The sequence below is a fragment of the Mytilus edulis genome, chromosome 13 (assembly GCF_963676685.1).
Source record: "Mytilus edulis chromosome 13, xbMytEdul2.2, whole genome shotgun sequence".
NCBI classification, from domain to species: Eukaryota; Metazoa; Mollusca; class Bivalvia; order Mytilida; family Mytilidae; genus Mytilus; species Mytilus edulis.
In genome coordinates, this window is record NC_092356.1 from 41,277,063 (window position 1) to 41,303,800 (window position 26,738).

A 26,738-nucleotide genomic window follows, 5' to 3' on the forward strand; every position below is an offset into this window, starting at 1 on the left:
TCGTAGTAACGACGTAAGGAACATATCCGATATCATTTGTGAAACAGTTATTCCATAACGGTCAACCAACTCGTGATGGCGCCCGTAAAATTTACGAAGGAATAATTTCAACTTCACCATTTGGAACTCTTGGTCTGTCTTTAAAGGTCTTTTTGTCCATCACAATTTTAGTATGGAGACCTTAAACTTTTAAAAGTTTAAACTTTATATTTAAAGTTACACTAGTCAGTTCGTTGTATCACCTTAGGACGACACCTTTATATATAGATTGTTTTTTCTTACTACGAAAGGGTGTGGTTTATGACCAAGGATTGCGAATTTTCGGAGCATATATCGCGCAGTCATTATTTGCATCATGTGGTAGCTAATTAGACATGTCGTTGGGAAGTACAACCGTGCTACACTGACTGTTTCTGTTAAGATTCTATGTGCAAAATGGCAATAGAGTTACGTCCCTGCTAAACTGAAGTCTGTAGGTTTCAGCTCTAGACTTCCGAGTGAAGACATATTTTTTTTGTTTTTTTTTGTTTTTGTTTGGCAAACACTAATTTTTTTAAGATTTCCAGTTACAAAATAAAACAAAAGTTGAAATATGTAGTACATCTTAACACAAACTCGTGTGCTTACTTATTATGAACTGCTTAATGACATGAAATATAAAGTCATTTAGACACATGGGAACAGTCGCACTTTTAAAACAACGATTTTTACGCTGATTAAGTAGACAGAGTTGCCTCCCATACATTTTTGACACTTCATCCCACAATGCAATCCGAAAAAGTTCAAATTTCAAGAAATGATGATACATATCACTATCAAACAAATAACTTATAATGTTAAGCTATACATTTTCACATAAAAGACACAGTACTTATAGTTTACATTCATAAAACTGTCAGGAACTATATTTATAGACAACCAATATACGAGTGACCAAACAGGTCGTTTTTGAAGAAAGAAAAATATCCTTGCTATTTTTTTCTATTAAGTCCTTTTGTCTTCTCTTCTGCATTTTCTCACTTTATTATACATGCAATAACATTTTTAACTGCATGTTTGCAAATATATAGTGTGCAACAAACAGATTGTGGGGTAAACGTCAATGAGACAGCAACCTAGCGACAAAAATATGCAAACGACATGTGCACGCTGAACGGTGAAAAGGAGATGCGAGTTTCCCTCCATGAGACAGCATCTCAACGACTACAGATATATATGAATGACATATTCACTTTGCTGATGCTACCATTTGTTTGGGGTTTTTTCAAGCTGCTTTTTTTGTGGGTTTTTTTTTGCAGATAAAAAAAACTGTCCGCAATGACAAAGCCAGTGGTGATGAAAGTGGCATTAAACACCAAAAAAGCAATAAAATAAATCAGGGTTTATCAAGACCCGTTCCTACACCGTATTTGGTTTGGTAAACAAGAATCCGTTGAAGGGATTTTAAATTGACTAAAGCAATGTTTTGCAACACATACATGTACTATCTTCTTGTATTATGACTGATATATTTGTCGCTGGACATGAAGCAGATTCATCGATGATTAAAAATTCTTCTTGAATGCTTTGTATGATCTATTAATTGGAGTTTTAAATTAACTAAAGCAATGTTTTGCAACACCTATATGTTACTATCTTTTTTGAAATGTGACTGATATATTTGTCGCTGGACATGAAGCAGCTACATCTAATAAAATGTGTTCATCAATGCCTTGTAGTATTGATTGATTTATTAAGAAACATAAATTATAATATCAGTTTGTACTTGTTTCAAACAAGTATATGACTAAGAAGTGTCAGAAGATTTAAAAGAAAGGTAGGGAGGGTACAGCATCAGTAATAGAGGGCCTGTGTTTAAAGGTCTTTGTGTCCATCACTATGTTAGTGTGGAGACCTTTAAGTATAAACTTTTTAAAGTTTTAACTTTATATTTTAAGTTCCACTAGACAGTTGGTTAATAAACTTTAGGACGACACCTTTATACATAGAATGTTTTGTCTTACTACGAAAGGGTGTGGTTTATGCCCAAGGATTGCAAAATTTCGGAGAATGTATCGCGCAGTCATTATTTGGATGCATCATTCGGTAGCTAAGTAGACATGTCGTTGGGAAGCACAATTGTGATACACTGACTGTGTCTGTAAAGATTCTATGCGCAAAATGGCAATAGAGTTACGTCCCTGCTAAACTGAAGTCTGTAGGTTTCAGCTCTGGAGTTCCCAGTGAAGACATATTTTTTTTTTTTTTTTTGGCAAACACACATTTTTTAAGATTTACAGTTACTAAATAAAACAAAAGTTGAAATCTGTAGTACATCTTAACACAAACTCGTGTGCTTACTTATTATGAACTGCTTAATGACATGAAATATAAAGTCATTTAGACACATGGGAAAAGTCACACTTTTAAAACAACGATTTTTACGCTGATTAAGTAGACAGAGTTGCCTTTCATACATTTTTGACACTTCATCCCACAATGCAATCCGAAAAAGTTCAAATTTCAAGAAATGATGTTACATATCACTATCAAACAAATAACTTATAATGTTAAGCTATACATTTTCACATAAAAGACACAGTACTTATAGTTTACATTCATAAAACTGTCAGGAACTATATTTATAGACAACCAATATACGAGTGACCAAACAGGTCGTTTTTGAAGAAAGAAAAATATCCTTGCTATTTTTTTTCTATTAAGTCCTTTTGTCTTCTCTTCTGCATTTTCTCACTTTATTATACATGCAATAACATTTTTAACTGCATGTTTGCAAATATATAGTGTGCAACAAACAGATTGTGGGGTAAACGTCAATGAGACAGCAACCTAGCGACAAAAATATGCAAACGACATGTGCACGCTGAACGGTGAAAAGGAGATGCGAGTTTCCCTCCATGAGACAGCATCTCAACGACTACAGATATATATGAATGACATATTCACTTTGCTGATGCTACCATTTGTTTGGGTTTTTTTCAAGCTGTTTTTTTTGTGGGTTTTTTTTTGCAGATAAAAAAAACTGTCCGCAATAACAAAGCCAGTGGTGATGAAAGTGGCATTAAACACCAAAAAAGCAATAAAATAAATCAGGGTTTATCAAGACCCGTTCCTACACCGTATTTGGTTTGGTAAACAAGAATCCGTTGAAGGGATTTTAAATTGACAAAAGCAAAGTTTTGCAACACATACATGTACTATCTTCTTGTATTATGACTGATATATTTGTCGCTGGACATGAAGCAGATTCATCGATGATTAAAAGTATTTCTTGAATGCTTTGTATGATCTATTAATTGAAGTTTTATATTAACTAAAGCAATGTTTTGCAACACCTATATGTTACTATCTTTTTTGAAATGTGACTGATATATTTGTCGCTGGACATGAAGCAGCTACATCTAATAAAATGTGTTCATCAATGCCTTGTAGTATTGATTGATTTATTAAGAAACATAAATTATAATATCAGTTTGTACTTGTTTCAAACAAGTATATGACTAAGAAGTGTCAGAAGATTTAAAAGAAAGGTAGGGAGGGTACAGCATCAGTAATAGAGGGCCTGTGTTTAAAGGTCTTTGTGTCCATCACTATTTTAGTGTGGAGACCTTTAATAATAAACTTTATAAAGTTTTAACTTTATATTTGAAGTTCCACTAGTCAGTTCGTTGATAAACTTTAGGACGACACCTTTATATATAGAATGTTTTGTCTTACTACGAAAGGGTGTGGTTTATGCCCAAGGATTGCAAAATTTCGGAGAATGTATCGCGCAGTCATTATTTGGATGCATCACTCGGTAGCTAAGTAGACATGTCGTTGGGAAGCACAATTGTGATACACTGACTGTGTCTGTAAAGATTCTATGCGCAAAATGGCAATAGAGTTACGTCCCTGCTAAACTGAAGTCTGTAGGTTTCAGCTCTGGAGTTCCCAGTGAAGACATATTTTTTTTTTTTTTTTTTTTTTTTGGCAAACACACATTTTTTAAGATTTACAGTTACTAAATAAAACAAAAGTTGAAATCTGTAGTACATCTTAACACAAACTCGTGTGCTTATTTATTATGAACTGCTTAATGACATGAAATATAAAGTCATTTCATGAGACACATGGGAAAAGTCGCACTTTTAAAACTACGATTTTTACGCTGATTAAGTAGACAGAGTTGCCTTTCATACATTTTTGACACTTCATCCCACAATGCAATCCGAAAAAGTTCAAATTTCAAGAAATGATGATACATATCACTATCAAACAAATAACTTATAATGTTAAGCTATACATTTTCACATAAAAGACACAGTACTTATAGTTTACATTCATAAAACTGTCAGGAACTATATTTATAGACAACCAATATACGAGTGAAAAAAACAGGTCGTTTTTGAAGAAAGAAAAATATCCTTGCTATTTTTTTCTATTAAGTCCTTTTGTCTTCTCTTCTGCATTTTCTCACTTTATTATACATGCAATAACATTTTTAACTGCATGTTTGCAAATATATAGTGTGCAACAAACAGATTGTGGGGTAAACGTCAATGAGACAGCAACCTAGCGACAAAAATATGCAAACGACATGTGCACGCTGAACGGTGAAAAGGAGATGCGAGTTTCCCTCCATGAGACAGCATCTCAACGACTACAGATATATATGAATGACATATTCACTTTGCTGATGCTACCATTTGTTTGGGTTTTTTTCAAGCTGTTTTTTTTGTGGGTTTTTTTTTGCAGATAAAAAAAACTGTCCGCAATGACAAAGCCAGTGGTGATGAAAGTGGCATTAAACACCAAAAAAGCAATAAAATAAATCAGGGTTTATCAAGACCCGTTCCTACACCGTATTTGGTTTGGTAAACAAGAATCCGTTGAAGGGATTTTAAATTGACTAAAGCAATGTTTTGCAACACATACATGTACTATCTTCTTGTATTATGACTGATATATTTGTCGCTGGACATGAAGCAGATTCATCGATGATTAAAAATTCTTCTTGAATGCTTTGTATGATCTATTAATTGGAGTTTTAAATTAACTAAAGCAATGTTTTGCAACACCTATATGTTACTATCTTTTTTGAAATGTGACTGATATATTTGTCGCTGGACATGAAGCAGCTACATCTAATAAAATGTGTTCATCAATGCCTTGTAGTATTGATTGATTTATTAAGAAACATAAATTATAATATCAGTTTGTACTTGTTTCAAACAAGTATATGACTAAGAAGTGTCAGAAGATTTAAAAGAAAGGTAGGGAGGGTACAGCATCAGAATTAGAGGGCCTGTGTTTAAAGGTCTTTGTGTCCATCACTATTTTAGTGTGGAGACCTTTAAGTATAAACTTTATTTTTTTATCTTGTATATATTTATTCAACTTCATCTCATCATCTCATTTTTACAATATTTACATATGTCATAGAAAACATCAAGTCCTTATACTCTTTGGCTTCTTCATTCTTACTCTATCATTCATTTTTTTTCTTTTTCTTTTTTCTTTTCTTTTTTTCTCCTTTTTTCCTTTTTTTTATATATAATCTTACACACGGTTAAAATATTATCTCAAAGAATTGTCAGACAAATATATAGTTATTAAACATATCAAATCTAATATCTAAAGCAAATATTTTCCATAATTGTAAAAATGTCTCTTTTAAAAGTCAAAGATTCACATTACGCATATACGGCTGGCAATATCCATTCCAGTAACGCAAAATTAGGAATGCTATGTATTTTTATAAATATGACACGTTCCTTGGAAATATATTGCATTGTCTATATCTTATTTTTAAATCAATTAAAAGCACAACAATAAAAAAAAAAAACAAAAAAAACTCTGTCATACTAGGTTCACTCATCCCTATCTCACATTAGACTTATCAAATAAAAAATAAAATAATACATTATAAATTATGTTTTTTTACATAGTTAATCATTTTCTCAATTCCATAATTGGCCGTATCATTCCAAAAAATGGTTTCGGTCACATCCTCGAATTCTTTTAAAACCAACTGTTCATAATGTTCATAGTTGTAATCGTCGTCATTCATCGTTCTTATCTGCATTCTGTCCGTTTCATATACTACCAACAATTCCCTGTTTTGAACCTTTCCTATTAATAAATCTCGGCCAGCTCGACTTTTTTTAAATACAATTTTGCCAAAACGTTCGTGTAATATTTGTGGCGGAGTAACACTATCTTTATCACTCTTTTCCTTATTAATAATCGTTCCGTTATCTTTATCTATAACTGTTCTATTGTGTTTTATTTTTGGAACTATTGTCTTTTCTTCATGTGTATCTATTATTGGATCTACCTGGTTTATAGGTAAGTCAATAAACCGGTTAGGCAAGTCACTATTTATATCTATAGTCGATCGTTCTATATTGTCACCACACTGTTTTGAAATATATTCAGAGGCACAAACGGGTTCATTTTCAAAATCCATGCTGGGTTCATCATTACTAATACTAGTTATTTCATTTTCGTTTTCTGCAGTTATATTGTCTAATGTATCTAAATGTGTAACTTGTATTTTACTATTGTTTTCGCTATATTCCCGTAAACGCTTATTGTCTCTTCTCAATGCTGCGCCCGATTTGCGTTTAATCTGTTTATTATTGTCAGATTTTGCAAACATGATAGATATTCTTGCTTTTTCATTGTCACCATGTACACTGTATGTTATTGTACTAAATTCATCACACGCACTTGCTATAGCACTCAATAAAAACTTCGGTAACTTATCCATATTCATTTACTTATTGTCAGAATTTTATTAATGATAAAATAACCTTATGGTGCCTCCAGCTTTGAAAGGTACACGATACATTTCATTTATAACTCGACTTTACAAATGTTTATTTTGCTAAATAGTTCAAAATCACTTACTGTCAACAAAGTTCGAAAATTTATTCCACTTTCCCTGCTGGGATATCCAAGCAAAACCTTAAAACAGAAGTTTTTTTCGCTACATAGAAAATACGTGTAACCACTTCAAAACACTAACCGGAACTGTCTTATTATACATGCAATAACATTTTTAACTGCATGTTTGCAAATATATAGTGTGCAACAAACAGATTGTGGGGTAAACGTCAATGAGACAGCAACCTAGCGACAAAAATATGCAAACGACATGTGCACGCTGAACGGTGAAAAGGAGATGCGAGTTTCCCTCCATGAGACAGCATCTCAACGACTACAGATATATATGAATGACATATTCACTGTGCTGATGCTACCATTTGTTTGGGTTTTTTTCAAGCTGCTTTTTTTGTGGGTTTTTTTTTTGCAGATAAAAAAAACTGTCCGCAATGACAAAGCCAGTGGTGATGAAAGTGGCATTAAACACCAAAAAAGCAATAAAATAAATCAGGGTTTATCAAGACCCGTTCCTACACCGTATTTGGTTTGGTAAACAAGAATCCGTTGAAGGGATTTTAAATTGACTAAAGCAATGTTTTGCAACACATACATGTACTATCTTCTTGTATTATGACTGATATATTTGTCGCTGGACATGAAGCAGATTCATCGATGATTAAAAATTCTTCTTGAATGCTTTGTATGATCTATTAATTGGAGTTTTAAATTAACTAAAGCAATGTTTTGCAACACCTATATGTTACTATCTTTTTTGAAATGTGACTGATATATTTGTCGCTGGACATGAAGCAGCTACATCTAATAAAATGTGTTCATCAATGCCTTGTAGTATTGATTGATTTATTAAGAAACATAAATTATAATATCAGTTTGTACTTGTTTCAAACAAGTATATGACTAAGAAGTGTCAGAAGATTTAAAAGAAAGGTAGGGAGGGTACAGCATCAGTAATAGAGGGCCTGTGTTTAAAGGTCTTTGTGTCCATCACTATTTTAGTGTGGAGACCTTTAAGTATAAACTTTATAAAGTTTGAACTAGTCAGTTCGTTGATAAACTTCAAGACGACACCTTTATACATAGAATGTTTTGTCTTACTACGAAAGGGTGTGGTTTATGCCCAAGGATTGCAAAATTTCGGAGAATGTATCGCGCAGTCATTATTTGGATGCATCATTCGGTAGCTAAGTAGACATGTCGTTGGGAAGCACAATTGTGATACACTGACTGTGTCTGTAAAGATTCTATGCGCAAAATGGCAATAGAGTTACGTCCCTGCTAAACTGAAGTCTGTAGGTTTCAGCTCTGGAGTTCCCAGTGAAGACATATTTTTTTTTTTTTTTTTTTTTTTGGCAAACACTTTTTTTTTTGGCGATTTTTACGCTGATTAAGTAGACAGAGTTGCCTTTCATACATTTTTGACACTTCATCCCACAATGCAATCCGAAAAAGTTCAAATTTCAAGAAATGATGATACATATCACTATCAAACAAATAACTTATAATGTTAAGCTATACATTTTCACATAAAAGACACAGTACTTATAGTTTACATTCATAAAACTGTCAGGAACTATATTTATAGACAACCAATATACGAGTGACCAAACAGGTCGTTTTTGAAGAAAGAAAAATATCCTTGCTATTTTTTTCTATTAAGTCCTTTTGTCTTCTCTTCTGCATTTTCTCACTTTATTATACATGCAATAACATTTTTAACTGCATGTTTGCAAATATATAGTGTGCAACAAACAGATTGTGGGGTAAACGTCATTGAGACAGCAACCTAGCGACAAAAATATGCAAACGACATGTGCACGCTGAACGGTGAAAAGGAGATGCGAGTTTCCCTCATGCATGAGACAGCATCCCAACGACTACAGATATATATGAATGACATATTCACTTTGCTGATGCTACCATTTGTTTGGGTTTTTGTTTAATCTGGTTTTTTTTTTATAAAGGTAGTTCGCTGTTTAAATAGACAAAATTGTTTTTTAGACAACGTTTACACAGTAGCTGATTATGTCCAGCGCAAAACAATGCTGTCATAATGCAAATAAATAATTATTGTTCATTATTTTAGTGTTTTCAAATACACGTTTGTAGTAGAAAATGCTGATATAATGATAAAAAATATGAATAATTTACAAATACCTTGCTATTCTAACTAATACAGGTTCGAATTCAATCCTCTTTGTAGATTTATACACATTACGACTCTGAAACACATATACACATCAAAATTTCTCCAGATTTCTACACTTATATCCAATGAGTGGCAAGGAAGTATTACGGTCAACTCGACTAATCAATTGTGTTTTGTTTTTTTGCTGATATGGGCTGTGCGATTAACTTTTTATTTATATATATAAGTTACATATTATAAAATTGAGAATGGGAAAGGGGAATGTGTCAAAGAGACAACAAAACGGCCAAAGAGACAACAAAACGGCCAAAGAGACAACAAACCGACCAAAGAGCCAACAGCATCCCAAGACCACCAATGGATATTTAACACGACAACGAGAAAATCCCGCATACGGAACTGACCCCTAAATAAGAACGTCTACTAGTTCAGAGAAATTGGACGTCTCACTATAAACTCCGAAACATGAAGATGAATAAAATTAAAATTAGGTTTGTTTATTAAAATCTAATTATTTTACGTTAGCTTCACAGCCAATGCCCCTCTCATTTATCCTTTACTTCAGTGCTTTGAGCGTTCCCGATGAAGGTATATCCAAAAAGGCACTTTGGATGCATTGAATTCATAGCATTTTGTTTTAAGATTTTACAGCACATGGCTATCAATTCTCGGAGGGTATCCTCAGCTCAGTAGTCAGTATTTCGGTTCTGACATGATCAGGAAACAAACCGTTCTAGAATTTTAAAAAATCAATTGTCCGTTCCTAAATTTTGAAATTATTAAGAAGCTGTTGTTTAAACTACCTTAGGCAAAGTTGAGATGGATTGGTCAATTTTTGAATATCTTTTTTTGTCATTTTGCACTTTGTCCTTTTCTTTTACACCTTTGACTTTGATCGTTCTTAATGAAGGTAAGGGAGCTACCATTTGATTTTTATGGGGGGGCTAGGATGAAAAATTGTGTCCTGCATTTTTTTGTAGCTGTAATCTCTGTCCTGCCTTTTTATTTTTCGCTCTAATCGGTCCTGCCTTTTTTTTCAGTTTATCCTGACTTTTTTTTACCTAAATTGTCGTCCTGACTTTTTTTTTTTGCAAGTGTCACATCCTGCCTTTTTTTTTACTCAAAACTCCTGTCCTGCCTATTTTTTTTCAAATTTCATCCTAGCCCCCCCCCCCCCACCCCCCACTCCCCCCCCCCATAAAAATCAAATGGTAGCTCCCTAAATCAAGAATAGAGTTTCGAACGCATGAAATTTTGATCTTGTTGTGTTCATGTTTTGGTCACGCTATTTCTCATGTACTATTATACAACTGTCCCAGGTCAGAGGAAGATTGACGCCTTCAAACTAGTTTAACACCACCACACTCTGTAATTGCATGTCTCAAGTCAAGAGACTGCAATTCAGTGGTTGTCGTTTGTTGCTGTATATAATGTTTGTTTGTTTTTCTTTCTTTATCTTGTACATAAATCAGGCCGTAAATGTTCTCGTTTGAATTGTTTATATACATTTGTAAATAAGGCCTGTTATAGCTGAATATGCGGTACTGGTTTTGCACTTTGTTGAAGGACATACAATGACCTACAGTCTTCACTGACACTTTCTATGTCAATTTGTCTCTTGTGGAGAGTTGTCTCATTGGCAATCACATAAAACATCTTCTTATTTTTATACTAATTACGAAAACTGAAAATTGACTAATGAACCTTAAAAAAAGAGGTCAATGTCAGATGAACCCTGCCAGACAACATGTACCCAATGTATTCATTCTATACACGAAATTTCTTGAATTATCGGATGAGTTGACAAAACCATGAAAAAATAAAATTGACATCTCAACCATGAAAATGCTGCCATACTGGCATAAACAACTCACAAGCATTTAATACTCCAAATAACCTTGACATATTCCTTTAAGTAACTGATAAACTGACAAAGCAACAACAAATTTACAATGCCTAATGAACTATGAAAATAAGATCAAGGTCAGATGAAACCTGCTAGATAGATATGTATACTTTACAATCACCCAAGACTCCAAATATAGTGGCCTTATTGCTTAAACCCCAAAAAAACTTTACATTGACAAATGAACCATGGAAATGATGTCAAGGTCATATAAAACCTGTCAGACATGTTTACCTGACAATCATTCCATACACAAAATTTAATTGTCCTATTGTATCAAGATATGGACTTTACCATAAAAACTTATATCTTTATCAGTGATCTAAGAAATGAGGCTGAGGAGACATATGCCTTGCAAGGGATCCATATATCCCAATTATAGTTATGATAATTATTTCACACGACAAGACTATAATTTTTGTTATCAAGCATTCACTGAACAATGAGGCATCAGCATACAAGGTATGAAGCATCCAGGCCTTCTTATTTCTGAAATATAAAACTTCATACAAATAGTTCACACTGGCACCACTGCCACTATATTGTTATCATTTGGAGACTTTCAACTCAGGCAAGACAAATAGTTATACCCTGAAAATGAGGCTGCTTTCAACCCAGGCAAGACAAATAGTTATACCCTGAAAATGAGGCCTTGGTCAGATGAAAATTGCCAGACAGATAGTAAAGCTTTCTATAAGGTATGGGTTTTGCTCACTGTTGAAGGACATGCAGTGACCTAAAGATGTTACATCAATGTAATTTGGTCTATAGTGGATAATTGTCTATTGGCAATCTTACCACTTATTTTAATTTTACAATGTGTATCTCTATAACTTCAGTATACATTTAACCTACTACTTGTTGTATTTGAAAAAACATACCTTATCAGGGAAAACTTAACCTTGATCTATGAAAAATGAGCTCAAGGTCAGATGAACCTTGCAAGCCTTGCAAGAATTCCTTATACCAAATATAAATATTCTTTTACTAACTATATATTTTGAACTAAATATATAGTGAGCTATATAGCCAGTACATAAAAAATCTGGCTCAGTGTGACAGTAGGGTTCATATTCATATCACATAATAACATTTTCTTTTCCAGAATTTAATTTGCCACTGGACAATTAACAACAATCTGCTATCGATTCATCATCCTCAAAAGCATATATCAAGCTACCTATACTGGCTCCTTGAGTCCACAGAGCTCATAATTTTTATTGCATATTGTTAACAATGAATTGTAAGAGAGAAAATAATGTCTTTGATCAAACTTTAATTTCACTAATTTTTATTTTTTGAAACATTTTTGATACTTAACAAAAAACTAAAAGTTATCAAATTCTCCTTTGAAAATGCTAGAACTGTGTAAAAATCAATATCAAACCGTGCTGAAGAAAAGACAACACCAGGCCAAAAGATAAAAGATCAACACGTCTATAAAAATCCATTAACCACTGTACAAAAAAACTAAAAACTGAGCATCTTGAGCTAAGATCCTGTTCCAATAGTGGCACCCATCATCCATGCATATGAAAAATGCTGTCATAATAATCTTAATGAGATTTATTTTCTCGCTTGAGCCGGTACAGCGAAGTGAGAAAAGCAATAAGTTGAGATGACCAATGATAATCTGTTTATCGCTATTTTACCTATGGCCACGTTGTTTGTTTCATTGACAATAGGCATGTGCCCCCTTAGTTTCTAGCGAAAAAATTTCATATCACTCGACTCAGAAAGGAAATTATAAGTAAGATTAAAGGAAAATTTCGTAAAATAGTGATAATGTTTTTTAAAGAAGAAAAAACCCAGGATAAAGGCTCAGACAAGTGGAACATAAATTTTAAACAAATTAATAAAACAATGAGACATTTGAGCCAAGCTGGCTAGTTTATTATGTCATCTGTGCCTGCTTACATTATAAGAAAGCTACACTATATTCAAATTTCTACAGTTAGGACGGAAACAGTAAAATGTAATATTTCTCAGAATTTCTAAAAACATTGAAAAAAAACAATATAACATATAAATAAACATAGACAATAATGTCCAAAATTTGTATCACAGTTTACAATGTATACCACAATTTCTACAATATAAAAAATAAATTACAATAAAATGCATGAATAAAAGACAAATTTATCAAAATATTTTGATTATTTAACATCATAACACATTTTTATATTTTCCAACAACTTTCAGTATTTTGTCATAGGGCTATTCCATTAAAAAGTATGTGGGTAGGAAGGAAAGTTTTTAATCATTGAATGTGGGACATGTGTTGCTTTTCAGTATGTGTCTATTACCAGTATGCAAAATTATCAAAAAATGGTTCTGGGTTGCAGGGGTATTTTTCAATCCCTTCCTATCCTCCCCCATACATTTCAATCAAAATAGCCATAAGTATGTCAGACTCAATAAATTTTCTGTTGTAATTTAAAAAAAAAAAAATCTTAAAATCAAACTTCATGTAAGTCCCCAATGTGGGTAAATCTTAAAACAGAAAAATCACAATTAAAAAATAGTCATCTAATCTTATTCCTATTCAGCAAAGAGGTTTTTATATTTCATATTAATGAATGTAAAGTTTAAGTAAGGGAATGTTATCAATTGGTAAATAGTATACTAAGCAATATAAAAATACAAACTCAAGTATCAATTAAACTTCATAGACCTATTCTAATACTTCTAAATAATAACTACCTAAGTTCAATGTTATCATGAAAAAGATCTTTAATAGAAATAAAGATAAGAAAATCATAGACTCTTGAGCTGTTCCTGAAATTTGATATTCCTGGCTATCATTAGAGCTTTTCCTGCTATATAAAATTATCAAATAAACTATAATATTCACCAGCAATCATTCCACTTTTTATATCATTTAAGACAACAATAAAACTACATTCAACAAAATACTTATACATCAATTGGACTGATCTAAGCAGAAATTTTATAATGTAAATCTGAACCTCATTCAAAATACTTAAATTGTTTTAATTCCTATAAAAATCCCAATCGTCAGATACCTAATTTCCATTAAATAACAATGCTTTCAAAAAATATTTTGTTTTTTAATTGATTAACAAGTGTCAACATCATCCCACCATGAGCACGCTATCTCAAAACCTGCATCTTTTTACTGACTGATGCTAAATGAATATATATTATTGCTTGTTCAATTTGATACACATGATAATATTACACATGTTAAATAATTGTTATTTTTCTATGAACTAGTATGTTTTGTATACAAGCTGTCTATTCAATCTCTCTACGATAGTTATGAAGCACCAGTTGCTCAGAGACATCATCAGAGTAAGGTCTAATCTAGGGTTTATAACATAGTTTATTTATAGCTCTGGGGTTAAAAACTAGGACTCTACTTCTGCTTCTATTCTCCTCTCCATGCTCTGAAAAAAAAATCAAATTATATTCCTTAATATACTAGTAATGTTATTTAAAAGAATTATGCAATAATTTATGATGCCAAAAAAAATCAACCTAAAAACAGACTAAATAAATAAATAGCTGTACTTTGACCTGTAATAGTTTAATTTACATGTTGTGACTTGGATGGGAGTTGTCTCATCAGCACTCTTTACCACATTATCCAAATAAGCTTTGCAACAATTACAAAAGTTTAAAAAAAAAAAAAAATCATTTCATGTTTAAGAAACCAAGAACCATAACTCCTGAAACAAAACTGTTTAAATGGATCTCAAGCTATTACATAGAAAAATATTAACCAATTTTTTTTCATCAATCGAGGAGTCCTGGACCAGCACTCATGAACAGCAAAAGTGAAAATCACTAACATTAATCTTGATCTCAGTTTAGACGTAAAAAAACAACATAACAAAATAAGAAGATTGGTTGACTAATTCTCAAGTAAACTTGACCATTTGTCAAAAACAAAACTCATTTTGTCTCAATTCTCAAGAAATACTTTCTATACATACCATACTATTTTCTATTGTATACAATCTATTTTCACTTTCAAAAAGGGATCTTTCTTTGTCTGTTAATTCCTGTTTCAAAGTTTTTATTTCATATTTTCTTCTCTTGGATGCTTCTTTTTCTGCTTTCTTCTTAGCAGCATTCTAAAAATTTCAAATCAATGCATACAAAATTTTTAACATAATGTTCTCATCATTTTTCCTTTTCAATATTCACAACAATCTTTGATTTCACTGTAAAATTTGACAGCTAATCAAGTAAAAATTAGTGCAATTTTGACATTTATAATCAGGAGGTAAGAAATTCTTTCTCATGATTTTAACTTATGTCTACAAAGAGTAAGTATTGCAGTGCAAAAGAGAAACTTTCTGAGTTAATTGATCAATGTTTGGTCATTACAACAATCAGTCGGTCACCTTTGGGTCTATGTAAAAGAAGGCATTAACAGATACAGATCCTTTCAATACATCAATTATTTGTGTGATAATTACCTTTCCAAAAATATCCTCAGGAGGACATCTATGTGATGGTGGTCGTATGTGTGCTTTCTCATTCTCAAGATGGAACGTCTGAAATGTAATAATATCTTGTTATGAATTAAAATATCAAAAAGTGCACATTTTTCAAAATTTCAAATGAAGATTGCAATAAGGTATAATCGATGCTACAGGTCAAAAGAGCAAACAAAATAAAAACAACACTTAGATCTACATATCTATCTTCCTTTTTTGTTGATTAAATGTTTGTTGTTTAAAAATAATGCGGTAACATTATACCATATTCAAGAACTGGTTCAATTTCTATTCTACTAAAAAGTCAATAGATTAAAATGCTGAATATTCAAATTTCTTTTTCCAAAGGTCTATAAAACTTTGACTTTATTCTATTTATAAATAAAAGTTGTTTTATTTCAGTCTCGAACATGAAAAAAATTCATACTGACATACCTTCCTTTGTTTGATAGCTGAATTAAGTCTGCGTTCTTGGTCAAGTCTATCTCTTGTTCTGTTCAAAGACTCTCGTAAGTAGTGGGTTTCTTCTGTTCTATTCTTTATATCAGTCTAAAAATAAACAATACAATTATAGAAAATCTACAATAGATTCAGCAGATTTACTATTACAGTTTTTTAACATGTAGTTCTCATCAAGTTTATAAGAAAATTTACATATAAGCTTAAAACAAGTCAGGGTAGAAATTTCCATTTTAATACAACCTGCTGAATTAAGCTACCTGCGAAATTAAAGTTATCAATTTATAATAATACAAATGTATGATCAATTGAATTCAAGAACTTGAGGCTCACTAGCTCTTTCTATTTTATCCATTCGTCGCTGACGACGTCTTTAGGAATATGACCTATGGGAAGTAATCCTTGTACAAAATCAACACCCAGATAGCTTAGAGAAGTGTCAAACTATCCATACTCAGTTTGAATAATAGTACTTACTGCTAGACTATCAACTTGTGTAGTTTTCTTTTCTGCTAGTTCTGTTGCTTGTCTGAAACAATGAAATAAACATTTCATAAAAAAAATCTAATTTATAACTAATGCAATAAGTCCTTTCCTTTTATACAGCACATGGACACCTTTGATTACATGTCAGTGTATGTGGTTGTACCTCTTACTGCTTGTATATAGTTCATAAAATAAGACTGAAAGAGTCATATTAGATTTATAATCTCCAATCTAGCTTAAATTCACAGGACTCAATAAAAAGAAAAAGTTGACAAAATAAATTTGAAAGACAAGTTAAAGAATACAATGGTTTTCTTGATCAAAGAACACACAAATAAATTTCAATGGTGTTTCTAAAAGTGGAGGCTGCTTATAAAACTGGCTAAGTTTGCAACAATACAAAGAAAAAGTGATTTCGAAAAAAGAGAATGGCAAACTTTTCAGTTAAAAAAATCATTTAATGCCAATTGCTGACAGTTCAAAAAGGTTTAGTTTTCATTTTACCAAATATAAACCAGGATGCATCCATTGAAGGTAGCAAGTTTCTGACATTTTAAAGCATGTGCATGTTACAACTACTCATCTCTGCTAAGCTGCTGTCCAAATATGACAGCATTATTCAGTATAACTATAGTTATATGTGAAGGGCAAACTGGTAAAGAGTGGTCGACAAAACCAAACGGCTTACAATTATTTCATGCACATTCAGATAACTTTTCTTTTTGACCAATTTACAATGTTTCTAAAATAAACTTTACCTCATCCTTGCTAGATCTCTCTCATAACCCTGTAACAGTTCATCTTTCCTGTCAATTCTTTCCCTAATTAATTTGATTTTGACAGTCAAGGCTTCACAAGCTCTTTCTCTTTCATCCATCAGTCGCTGACGCTCGTCTTTTGGAATGTGACCAATGGGACGTAATCCTTGTACAGAATCAACATCAAGACAACTAGCAATTGCTCTGAGAAGTGTCAAATACTGAAACAAAAGATAGCTTTATTATTATAATGAATTTATATTTGATATAAATTATTGAAAAAATGAATTTTCTATCTGATTACTAAAAGCTCTTCTTTAATATTCAATAAGTAGAACATAAGAATTGTAATAAGTTATCCATTGATGTTCACTTGTTTTTCAGATTTTTTACCAAAACTTTGCTAAAGGCTGCTGATGAAGGTTTAATTAGACATGTGAATCAAAGTCTCCAATTCTGTAAAATTTATTCTGATTACCACCACTGGGTCAATGCTTCATTTTGACCTTGACCATTGTTAAATAATCTTTAGAAAAACTTTACTTCAAATGCTTCATGAAAACTTATTTTAAAAGATGATCACTGCATATGCCTATTTAAACAACTAACAGTATTTTCACTAGCTTCTAAGGCATCCATTGTTTCTCTATGAGCACTACGTTCCATGTCAGCCTCAGCATTAACATTAGTCAGAAGTCCTCTAGCTCTGTTGACCTCTCTGTCTAGTGATGACACATTCAGTATGTGGCTGTCTTCAGACAAAGCCTGGTTGGCTCTCATTTCTGCTAATTCTTTCTTCAGAACTAATACTTGCTGTAAAGCCTGATCCTTTGTAGGCACTGTAAAAAAAAAAGGGGGGGTATTTAAATGTGCAAGTGATGTATAGCCAGTCAATGTCGTTAAAAACTTCCATTTATTGTATTTAAATGTGTTGGAAGGAAACAACTATGGCTATCGGTTATGTCTTACAACATCTGACTATACATATTAATAAATTAAAATAAACATCCATTTTTTTTACACAAAAATATTATTTTTTTTACACAACATTATTATTTTATCTACCGGTACTCATAAACATTATTAAAATGTCATTTAGTACTTATCTCTCGTACAACTTCAATAAAATGGTTTTGTATCAATTAAAGTGTTCATCATTAAGTTATGGGCAAATCAATATTGATGCTATTTTTAAGAAATTGAACATAACAGTTCAGCGTACATACAACCAATTCACTTTAACTGGCATTGACTTTAATCATGTTAAAAACTTACATGGGGGATTGGCCTGTTCCAAGACCTTGACCCTTGACCTCAGTTCAGAAAGTGCCTCCCTCTGTCGTGTAATAACCTGTTCATGTCTTTCTCCACGACACTGAGCACCAAGAGCTGTCATTTCTGAAGTAATTCTTCCCTGTAACAAATAAAATTAACTAGATTGAGATTTTAAAATCTATTTGAGTTAATACAAGCATGAAGGTTAAAATTAATAGATGTGTATATAAATAAATTAACAGCTAATTTGAATTACATTTTCTTGTAAATGTGATTTCATCTTTTTATCTTAAATTAACCAGTATTGAATGGAGAAATGATAGTTACATAATTGTTAACCTAGCTTTACTTGAACCTTTTCTCCATTTTGTACAATTAATTATCTACAAAATTATGACAAATCTCACATTATTCTAAGGAACAGTTTAGTTAAATTCAACAAGTGAAACTGCGAGCTACTGCTCACTGATGATACCCCCGCCGCAAGTGGATAATATTAATAGTGTAAAAATATGCAAGTGTTCGGTAAACAGGAAGTTGTCGAGTGATGAATCTGAAAACGCATCACACGGTATAGCTGACTTATAAAAATCCTGAAACTAAATTTAAGAAATCCTTGTATTGCAGTTCCTGAGAAAAATGTGACGAAAATTTTTAACTTGGTTATTATGTGTAAAATCATACAAGTGTTCGGTAAACAGGAAGTAGTCGAGTGATGAATCTGAAAACGCATCACACGGTATAGCTGACTTATATAAATCCTGAAACCAAATTTCAGAAATCCTTGTATTGTAGTTCCTGAGAAAAATGTGACGAAAATTTTCAACTTGGCTATCATGTGTAAAATCATACAAGTGTTCGGTAAACAGGAAGTTGTCAAGTGATGAATCTGAAAACGCATCACACGGTATAGCTGACTGATATAAATCCTGAAACCAAATTTCAGAAATCCTTGTATTGTAGTTCCTGAGAAAAATGTGACGAAAATTTTCAACTTGGCTATCATGTGTAAAATCAGACAAGTGTTCGGTAAACAGGAAGTTGTTAAGTGATGAATCTGAAAACGCATCACACGGTATAGCTGACTTATATAAATCCTGAAACCAAATTTCAGAAATCCTTGTATTGTAGTTCCTGAGAAAAATGTGACGAAAATTTTCAACTTGGCTATCATGTGTAAAATCAGACAAGTGTTTGGTAAACAGGAAGTTGTCAAGTGATGAATCTGAAAACGCATCACACTGTATGGCTGACATATATAAATGTTGATACCAAATTACAGAAAGGGTGGATGTGTAGTTCCTGAGAAAAATGTGACGAAAGTTTCATGGGACGGACGGACTGACTGACTGACGGACTGACAGACAGAGGTAAAACAGTATACCCCCCCTTTTTTAAAGCGGGGGTATAATTAACTATTCTCATAAATGAAAGATAACTAATATAGCTAATTTATAGCTCTTCATCTTTTATATAAGCTTTGGATTTCAAATATTTTGGCCACGAGCATCACTGAAGAGACATGTATTGTTGAAATGCGCATTTAGTGCAAGAAAATTGGTACCGTTAATTTTATTATAAATAAAAGTTCTGACTTATTATACCTCTTGATCAAGAAGATCTAGTTGCTTTTTTTGTTCTTCATTGTTCATTGATAGTTGACTTTCCAACTCCAGTATTCTTCTAGATCTTTCTTCTATATGTGACTTGTATTTCACCGATATGGATTTCTCTTTACTAAAGAAAATATATACAAATACTATCACAACATTATAAAATAAAAGTATGATTTTTATTTTTTTTCTATTACAAGAACTTCTTCCTCCTAAAATCACTGGAAGCAATGGAGTTGATCCTAACAAAAGTTCATTCACTGGTTTAGTAATACAAATCTTAGATTCTTATCCTTGAATCACATAGCATAAGGAATGTTATGGCAATTCACTATTCATGTAGAACTTTACCCCTATGTAATAAGTGTTATCTCTTTGACTTGTATGTGCTCAAATTTAGACAAAGTTATCAATGTGTGAAATGTAGATCAAAGTGATTCAAAGTCTGCATGGACCATCATCACTATGTCCCTGATGATTGCAATAACAAAACTTCCTTTCTCTATAATTTTGTAATGGCTTTGCACTAACATATGTAAATCAAAGTGACCTAATTTTTGCATGGACCTCTTTAATTATTTAAGATGTGTACAATGTTAACATATAACTATTATAGGGCTTTAATTATCTTGTATTCTTTTCTTTTTTTACAAATCTTTTAATACTTTTATTTAGAATTCAAATCAAATCTCCATATTTTTGAAGGCTTGACAAAGTTGACAAATGCATAATTATATTTTCTAAGCCTTACTTCTTTCTATATCTTATCAATACTCCAAATTGACAACAACACTTCAAATGGTCAGCAACCCTGAATACTAAAGGTATCCACTTCAGGGACTCTATCGAAATGATTCACACAGGCGTTGGTTCACCTCATGGAGTTTAATTTAATATATCTAATCAAGTATAGTCATTGTGTGTGTGTTTACTTCTTTCTATATCTAATAAAGTATAGTCATTGTGTGTGTGTTTACTTCTTTCTATATCTAATAAAGTATAGTCATTGTGTGTGTGTTTACTTCTTTCTATATCTAATCAAGTATAGTCATTGTGTGTGTGTTTACTTCTTTCTATATCTAATCAAGTATAGTCATTGTGTGTGTGTTTACTTCTTTCTATATCTAATCAAGTATAGTCATTGTGTGTGTGTTTACTTCTTTCTATATCTAATCAAGTATAGTCATTGTGTGTGTGTTTATTTGTTTGTTTTGTTGACATACCTGAGATCACACTCCACTGATTTCATTTCTTCTTTCTGCTTATCAATGATTTTAGACAATTTAGCCAGCTGTTGTCTAATGTCCATAAGTTCTCTTTCTCTCTGAAACAACAGATCCTTGTTTCTCTCAATTTCCTGTTTCTGACTTTCACTTAATTCTCCTGTAAAACAAAGAACATTTTACTAAAATGTAAAGGATTGTCATACCTTCATTATATTCAATAATCGTCATTTTTTCAATGAAAATAAAATACATTGTTTAAACTGTTTCAGCAGAGAAATTTCTATTTAGAAGATCTCTGAAGTAACATTTGAAATAATATTTCATTACAAAGAGGCATAAAACTGTTGAATAGTCAACATTGTTTCATTAGCTCAAACTATCCTGTGTTCTTTCTGAACATTGAATTAAGGTGAAAGTTGTTGTGCATTTAAAAGATTTGTTGTAATTTAAAAGAAAATCAAAAGCATCAGAACTTGCAGTATTCTAATCTGTAAGATATACATATGTTATTTACAAAAATATATCATCAGTTTAGAACAGGATTTTCTAGTATGGCAGTTTTCTTATACCAGAATAGTAATTTCCATTCAAATTTATTGGTACAGTACTTACCTGTAACATCAGATAATCTAGCATGAGCTCCAGCTAAATCTCGTCGTAATCCGAGAATCAAATCATCCTGATCTTGTAGTTTAAGTTTCAAATCACCGCTCTCTTTCCTGATATTAAAAAATCAACAATCATATTAATCTCAAGTTCAATTAGTGATGTCTTTTTTTATGTAATTTATTTTTCCTACTAGAAAAGTCTTATTTGTGTAAGTATTTGTTAACTAAAATATCACTATGTCAATCTATAATTTTTATCACGGAGAGATTTTTCTTACAAATGAAGAGTTGTCTCCCCTTTTCATTTGCTGATACACAGAGTATTTTCAAAGCATACTCATGTGTGGGTCTCATTGGGGTCTAAGCATGACCGATTTTTGTAAACGTGACACAGAAAATTGCAAAAAAATTGAGAATTGCTTACGTACATGGTGTCAGCGGGAAACAGGAATCTGACAAAACAGTAAGTGGGATCCAGGATCAGAACCCCCCAATAAGACCCCTCATGTTTGACCTTAGTTACTGCTTACCATAACCAATATGTATACACCTATTTACTTGTATCATTCTCAACTGGTAAGATTTCAAGTCATGACTTACCTCAACATAACAATGAGTTGTTCCATGGCTATGATATCTTGTGTAGGTTTTTGGACTATGACCTTTGGCTTTGGAGGGATGTCAGGTTTAATATTGGCAGTGGCTCTATTCCTGAGATCATTCATCTGTATCTTCATATCTGTAAAGTAATTATTTTTTTGTAATTAGCAAATGATTTCAGTACATAGAAGTATATAAACTAGAATTATTACTTCTTGATAAATATATTGGCACAACCATAATACAATAAATTTATTGATCTGTTGAACCCTGGGTATATGATCATAAAATTGAAATAACTTCCAAAAACTAATTTTGATATGGTCATGGCTAATAATCAATAGTCAACAATAAACAATTTTAAATATTTACAGTTTATTACACATTTTTTCACCAAGCTTTATACCTTTTCTACAATTCTTTATTGATTGAATTTTATATTTAAATCAATCAAGCAATCATTCTATAAACCAAATAAAGTTGGCCTATTGCTTATTGTATCAAACTTAATGAATAAACTTACCTTGTATCGTCTTTTTATGTGAAGAAATTTCCTCTTGATATTCTTTGTTTTTCTTCATTAGTTTTTTCAATCTTTCTTCCATTGCACAAATAGTTACAGAATGTTGTTTAGTTTGTTCTTTGAAAGACAATAAATCTTGTTCATATTTCCTTTCTCTTTCTCCTGAATCTGACACATATTTTGTAGAAGATTCAGAAATTGTTGCTTCTAATTCAACATTGCGTTGTTCTAATTCTACAATTGTTAATTTTAATACTTCTAATTCTGACACTTGTGATAAAGCTTCCTCTAGCTGTTCTTTGCTTCCAGATTCCTTCTCCATGAGATCCTGAAAAAATGAACATAATATTATAGCTATATCATATGCAGATATTAAATCTTACTAATTTTTGTAAAAATATTCAACATCGATACTAAAATGAGGCTGTAAATAAATCTATAAAAAAAAGTGGTCTCGTGAAGAGTTCTATTAAAAACTGCTACTGCTCACCGCCAAAATATTTCGGTAAACAGGAAGATGTTGAGTGATGAATCTGAAAACACATCACATGGTATAGCTGACTTATATAAACCCTGAAACCAAATTTCAGAAATCCTTGTATTGTAGTTCCTGATAAAAATGTGATAAAAATTTTCAACTTGGCTATCATGTGTAAAATAATACATGTGTTCAGTAAAAAGGAAGTTGTTGAGTGATGAATTTGAAAACACATCGCACAGTATAGCTGACATATATAAACCCTGAAACCGAATTTCAGAAATCCTTGTCAAGTAGTTCCTGAGAAAAATGTGACGAAAATATTCATGGGCGGTAAAACAGTATACTCCCACTTTTTAAAAGCGGGGGTATTTAAAGCCAGGGTATAAAAACAAAAACATTTGTGTACTGCATATGTATAAATAAATCAAGATATGACTGATATCCTGTTACAACTATTTTTCATTGAAGTTTAACAAAACACCTATTTTATAGTTTAACCGAATTTATGAAGTAAACCAACAATCAATTTAAAATAAACATAGACATGTTTGCTCATTTCTGTTTAATATAAAATAGATTGTTAAACATGCATGAAATAACAAATAGTATTTGATATATCCTACCATTCAAAGTTTGTCTATCACTTATTGTATATGATATACCTACCATTCTAAGTTTGTCTATCACTTCCTGTAATTCTTCTAACTTCGTTTGTTCTGATTCCACAGCTATTCTCCTCTTTTCCTCTTCTACTGCTTTTATTTCTTCCAGTGCTCGGTTCAATCTTTCTTCAGCTGGTCAAGATAAATTCAGTCATGTTATTTTGTTGTTTGAATTTTTCTATTTTAAATTTTATATCTAATTCATAAAAAACTATTTTTTTCAAATTCAAATTTCAAACTTTAAAACAAGAATTTAGTGCAAAATCTTAAAACTAGCTTCTTACAAAATTGTACCATGTATGGACCACCATAAATTTTGTAAGGTTGTGTATCTGACCAATATATATAAATATCATTTTAACGGATTTGTTTTGGTCAAAAGGTGCTTTTAAAGTTTTTCAGAAGGAAAAAGACAGATGAATAAAAATAGGCAACTTAGATACAATTTTCAAATCTTATAACAAACAGCAGACAGGTATAGATCATCTTAATTTGCATATTTAAGATTACAAATATAAGTTTTGTTTATATGATAATAATGATACAATTTTAACAATATTTACCTTCTAGTCTGGCTTTTTCCACAGCATCTGTAACCCTGTTATCTGAATCTTGTTTTGTCATGCTGACTTGTCGTTCTAAATCTGCTTTGTATTGTTGTTCTAATGTAGATATTTGTGATACAAGTCTTTCTTTCTCACTTATTGATGCTTCCCATTTAGAAAATAATGAAAGAATGTGTTTATCTGGACCTGTAAAATGATAAGTATTGCAAGTGTTAGTTATAGTATTCAAACATTATGAATAGATACAATTAGATAAAATATATTGGAAAATGCTTTCAAAATCTAATGATTCTGTTAGGTATGGATCTTTTAAAATAGTATTTTTGTTTCTTTTTTAACAAAATTCGTGAATGGTTACCTTTTATAAATAATTATTGAATCGGCCTATATCCCTCACACAAAAAGGAACACATGCATTAACTTTCATAACATATCAATATCAATGTTTCTGATTTATATCACAAAATCTCAAGAATTGGATTTATAATTCCCCATGCACAAAAAGAATAAAGCATGACAAGTTTTAACTGATTTCTATAAAGTGTAACAATATTTTCAAAAAATATGTTTGTACAATAATTCGAATATAAACAACCAACATGTATTGTCAATGAAAATAGAAAATTTACCAAACATAACTTACTTCTAGTTTTCATATTACTTTAAAAAAAAATTAAACTATTTGTTTGATAAACAAGTAGGGAATTGATACAAAAACAGCCGTTTTGACATTTAAAGTATAAAGACATGATAAGAAGAAGAAACAGTAACTCACCATCACTAGACAAGCGTACATTAACACCACATTTCTCCAGTGCATTGTCAATATGCTGCTCCCATGAACTAGCACCAGAAAGAATACTGACAAGAGCATCTCTAACCCATACATTGGAATCATCGGTAGATGAGGACTGCAATAAACAAATTTCCTGCTTGACTGAACTACAGGAAAATCCGTTCTCTTTCAAATGTGACTGCAAAATAGCAAACAAATAAATAATTACACCATTCAATGTGTGCTTTAATCAACGGATAACATGAGGCTTAATTGTATTTGTTTGTTGTTTTGTTAAAATTACATAAAATTAATTTCAAATGACAAAAATCACTCAGATCTTATACCCTATAACAAAAGTTTGGTATCAAAATATACACATTATTTTAACTTCTGAAAAATATGAACATTATTCTAACAGCTAAAGCAAACTTACAACAACTTCTTCCACTTGGCTGCGTAGTTTACCATTTGTTTTCTTTAATTTACTAGTAGAAGTTTCTGCTAATTTTAAGTCTGCTTCTAAGTCCTTTATTTTCTTATAAAATTCTGTTCGTTCATCAATTACTTTTTTCAAAGTTTCAACAAGTTCATCATCACTAATTTCTGCCTCTGGTGCCTTAATACCAGGAGTAGAGAATGCTGTCTGTACAATTCTACTGTGAAATCTTTCTGACTGAAATGGAAATTGATGGGATTCATTAATAAGCTTTATGAATTATGTTAAAAATATTAATTATGGTTATTCTGTTGGTGTTTTTTTTCTAATTTTGAAATGAGCACTTTCAAACATTCATGCATTCTGTATTTGGGTATTTTCTGGCTTACAGTTTGGTGTTAGCCAAGGCTCCATGTTGAAAGCCATTCTTTGACCTATAATGGTTTACTTTTTTAAAATTGTGTCTTGGATGGAAAGTTGTCTCATTAGCACTCATAGCACATCTTCTAATCAATAGCAGGCATTATACTATTTTAATAATTCTAAGATCAATTGGTACCTACCTTTTTAGAAGCCTGTTCCATATCTACCCTGACCATCCTTTCAGCTCTCTGGACATCAATTAGTTCTGCCTTCACTTTCTCAACATCAATCTCAAGTTTCTTCTGAACACTTTGTTCTTCGTAAACTTTAAGTTTCATTTTTTCAAGTTCTTGTTTCAAGCTGACAATCAGATCTTGTTGCTCTTGTGTTTTATTTTCTGCTGACTTGAATTTCTGAAAGATGAGTTTGTGTCATTTATTTTAAATGGACAGTTCCTGATTAAATTTCTTTGACAAGGGTTTTCCTATCTTG

General features: G+C 31.6%; 1 protein-coding gene across 2 annotated transcripts in view; it reads right to left on the reverse strand.

The window, feature by feature from the left end:
- Positions 1-12,810: 12,810 nt before the first annotated feature.
- Positions 12,811-26,738, reverse strand: part of LOC139501268 (forkhead-associated domain-containing protein 1-like) — a 32,036-nt gene continuing 18,108 nt past the window's right edge. For both annotated transcript variants that reach the window (XM_071290297.1, XM_071290299.1), the window contains 18 exons: positions 26,447-26,659; positions 25,881-26,120; positions 25,445-25,643; positions 24,667-24,855; positions 24,108-24,235; positions 22,961-23,288; positions 22,438-22,576; positions 21,842-21,948; positions 21,227-21,386; positions 19,995-20,127; positions 18,391-18,529; positions 17,725-17,954; positions 17,116-17,336; positions 16,349-16,400; positions 15,848-15,961; positions 15,392-15,469; positions 14,903-15,043; positions 12,811-14,353 (listed from right to left, as the gene is read on the reverse strand). In XM_071290297.1, coding sequence (XP_071146398.1) covers positions 14,315-14,353; positions 14,903-15,043; positions 15,392-15,469; positions 15,848-15,961; positions 16,349-16,400; positions 17,116-17,336; positions 17,725-17,954; positions 18,391-18,529; positions 19,995-20,127; positions 21,227-21,386; positions 21,842-21,948; positions 22,438-22,576; positions 22,961-23,288; positions 24,108-24,235; positions 24,667-24,855; positions 25,445-25,643; positions 25,881-26,120; positions 26,447-26,659 — 2,850 coding nt within the window. In that variant the 3' untranslated portion in view covers positions 12,811-14,314. The remainder of the gene's footprint in view (positions 14,354-14,902; positions 15,044-15,391; positions 15,470-15,847; positions 15,962-16,348; positions 16,401-17,115; positions 17,337-17,724; positions 17,955-18,390; positions 18,530-19,994; positions 20,128-21,226; positions 21,387-21,841; positions 21,949-22,437; positions 22,577-22,960; positions 23,289-24,107; positions 24,236-24,666; positions 24,856-25,444; positions 25,644-25,880; positions 26,121-26,446; positions 26,660-26,738) is intronic.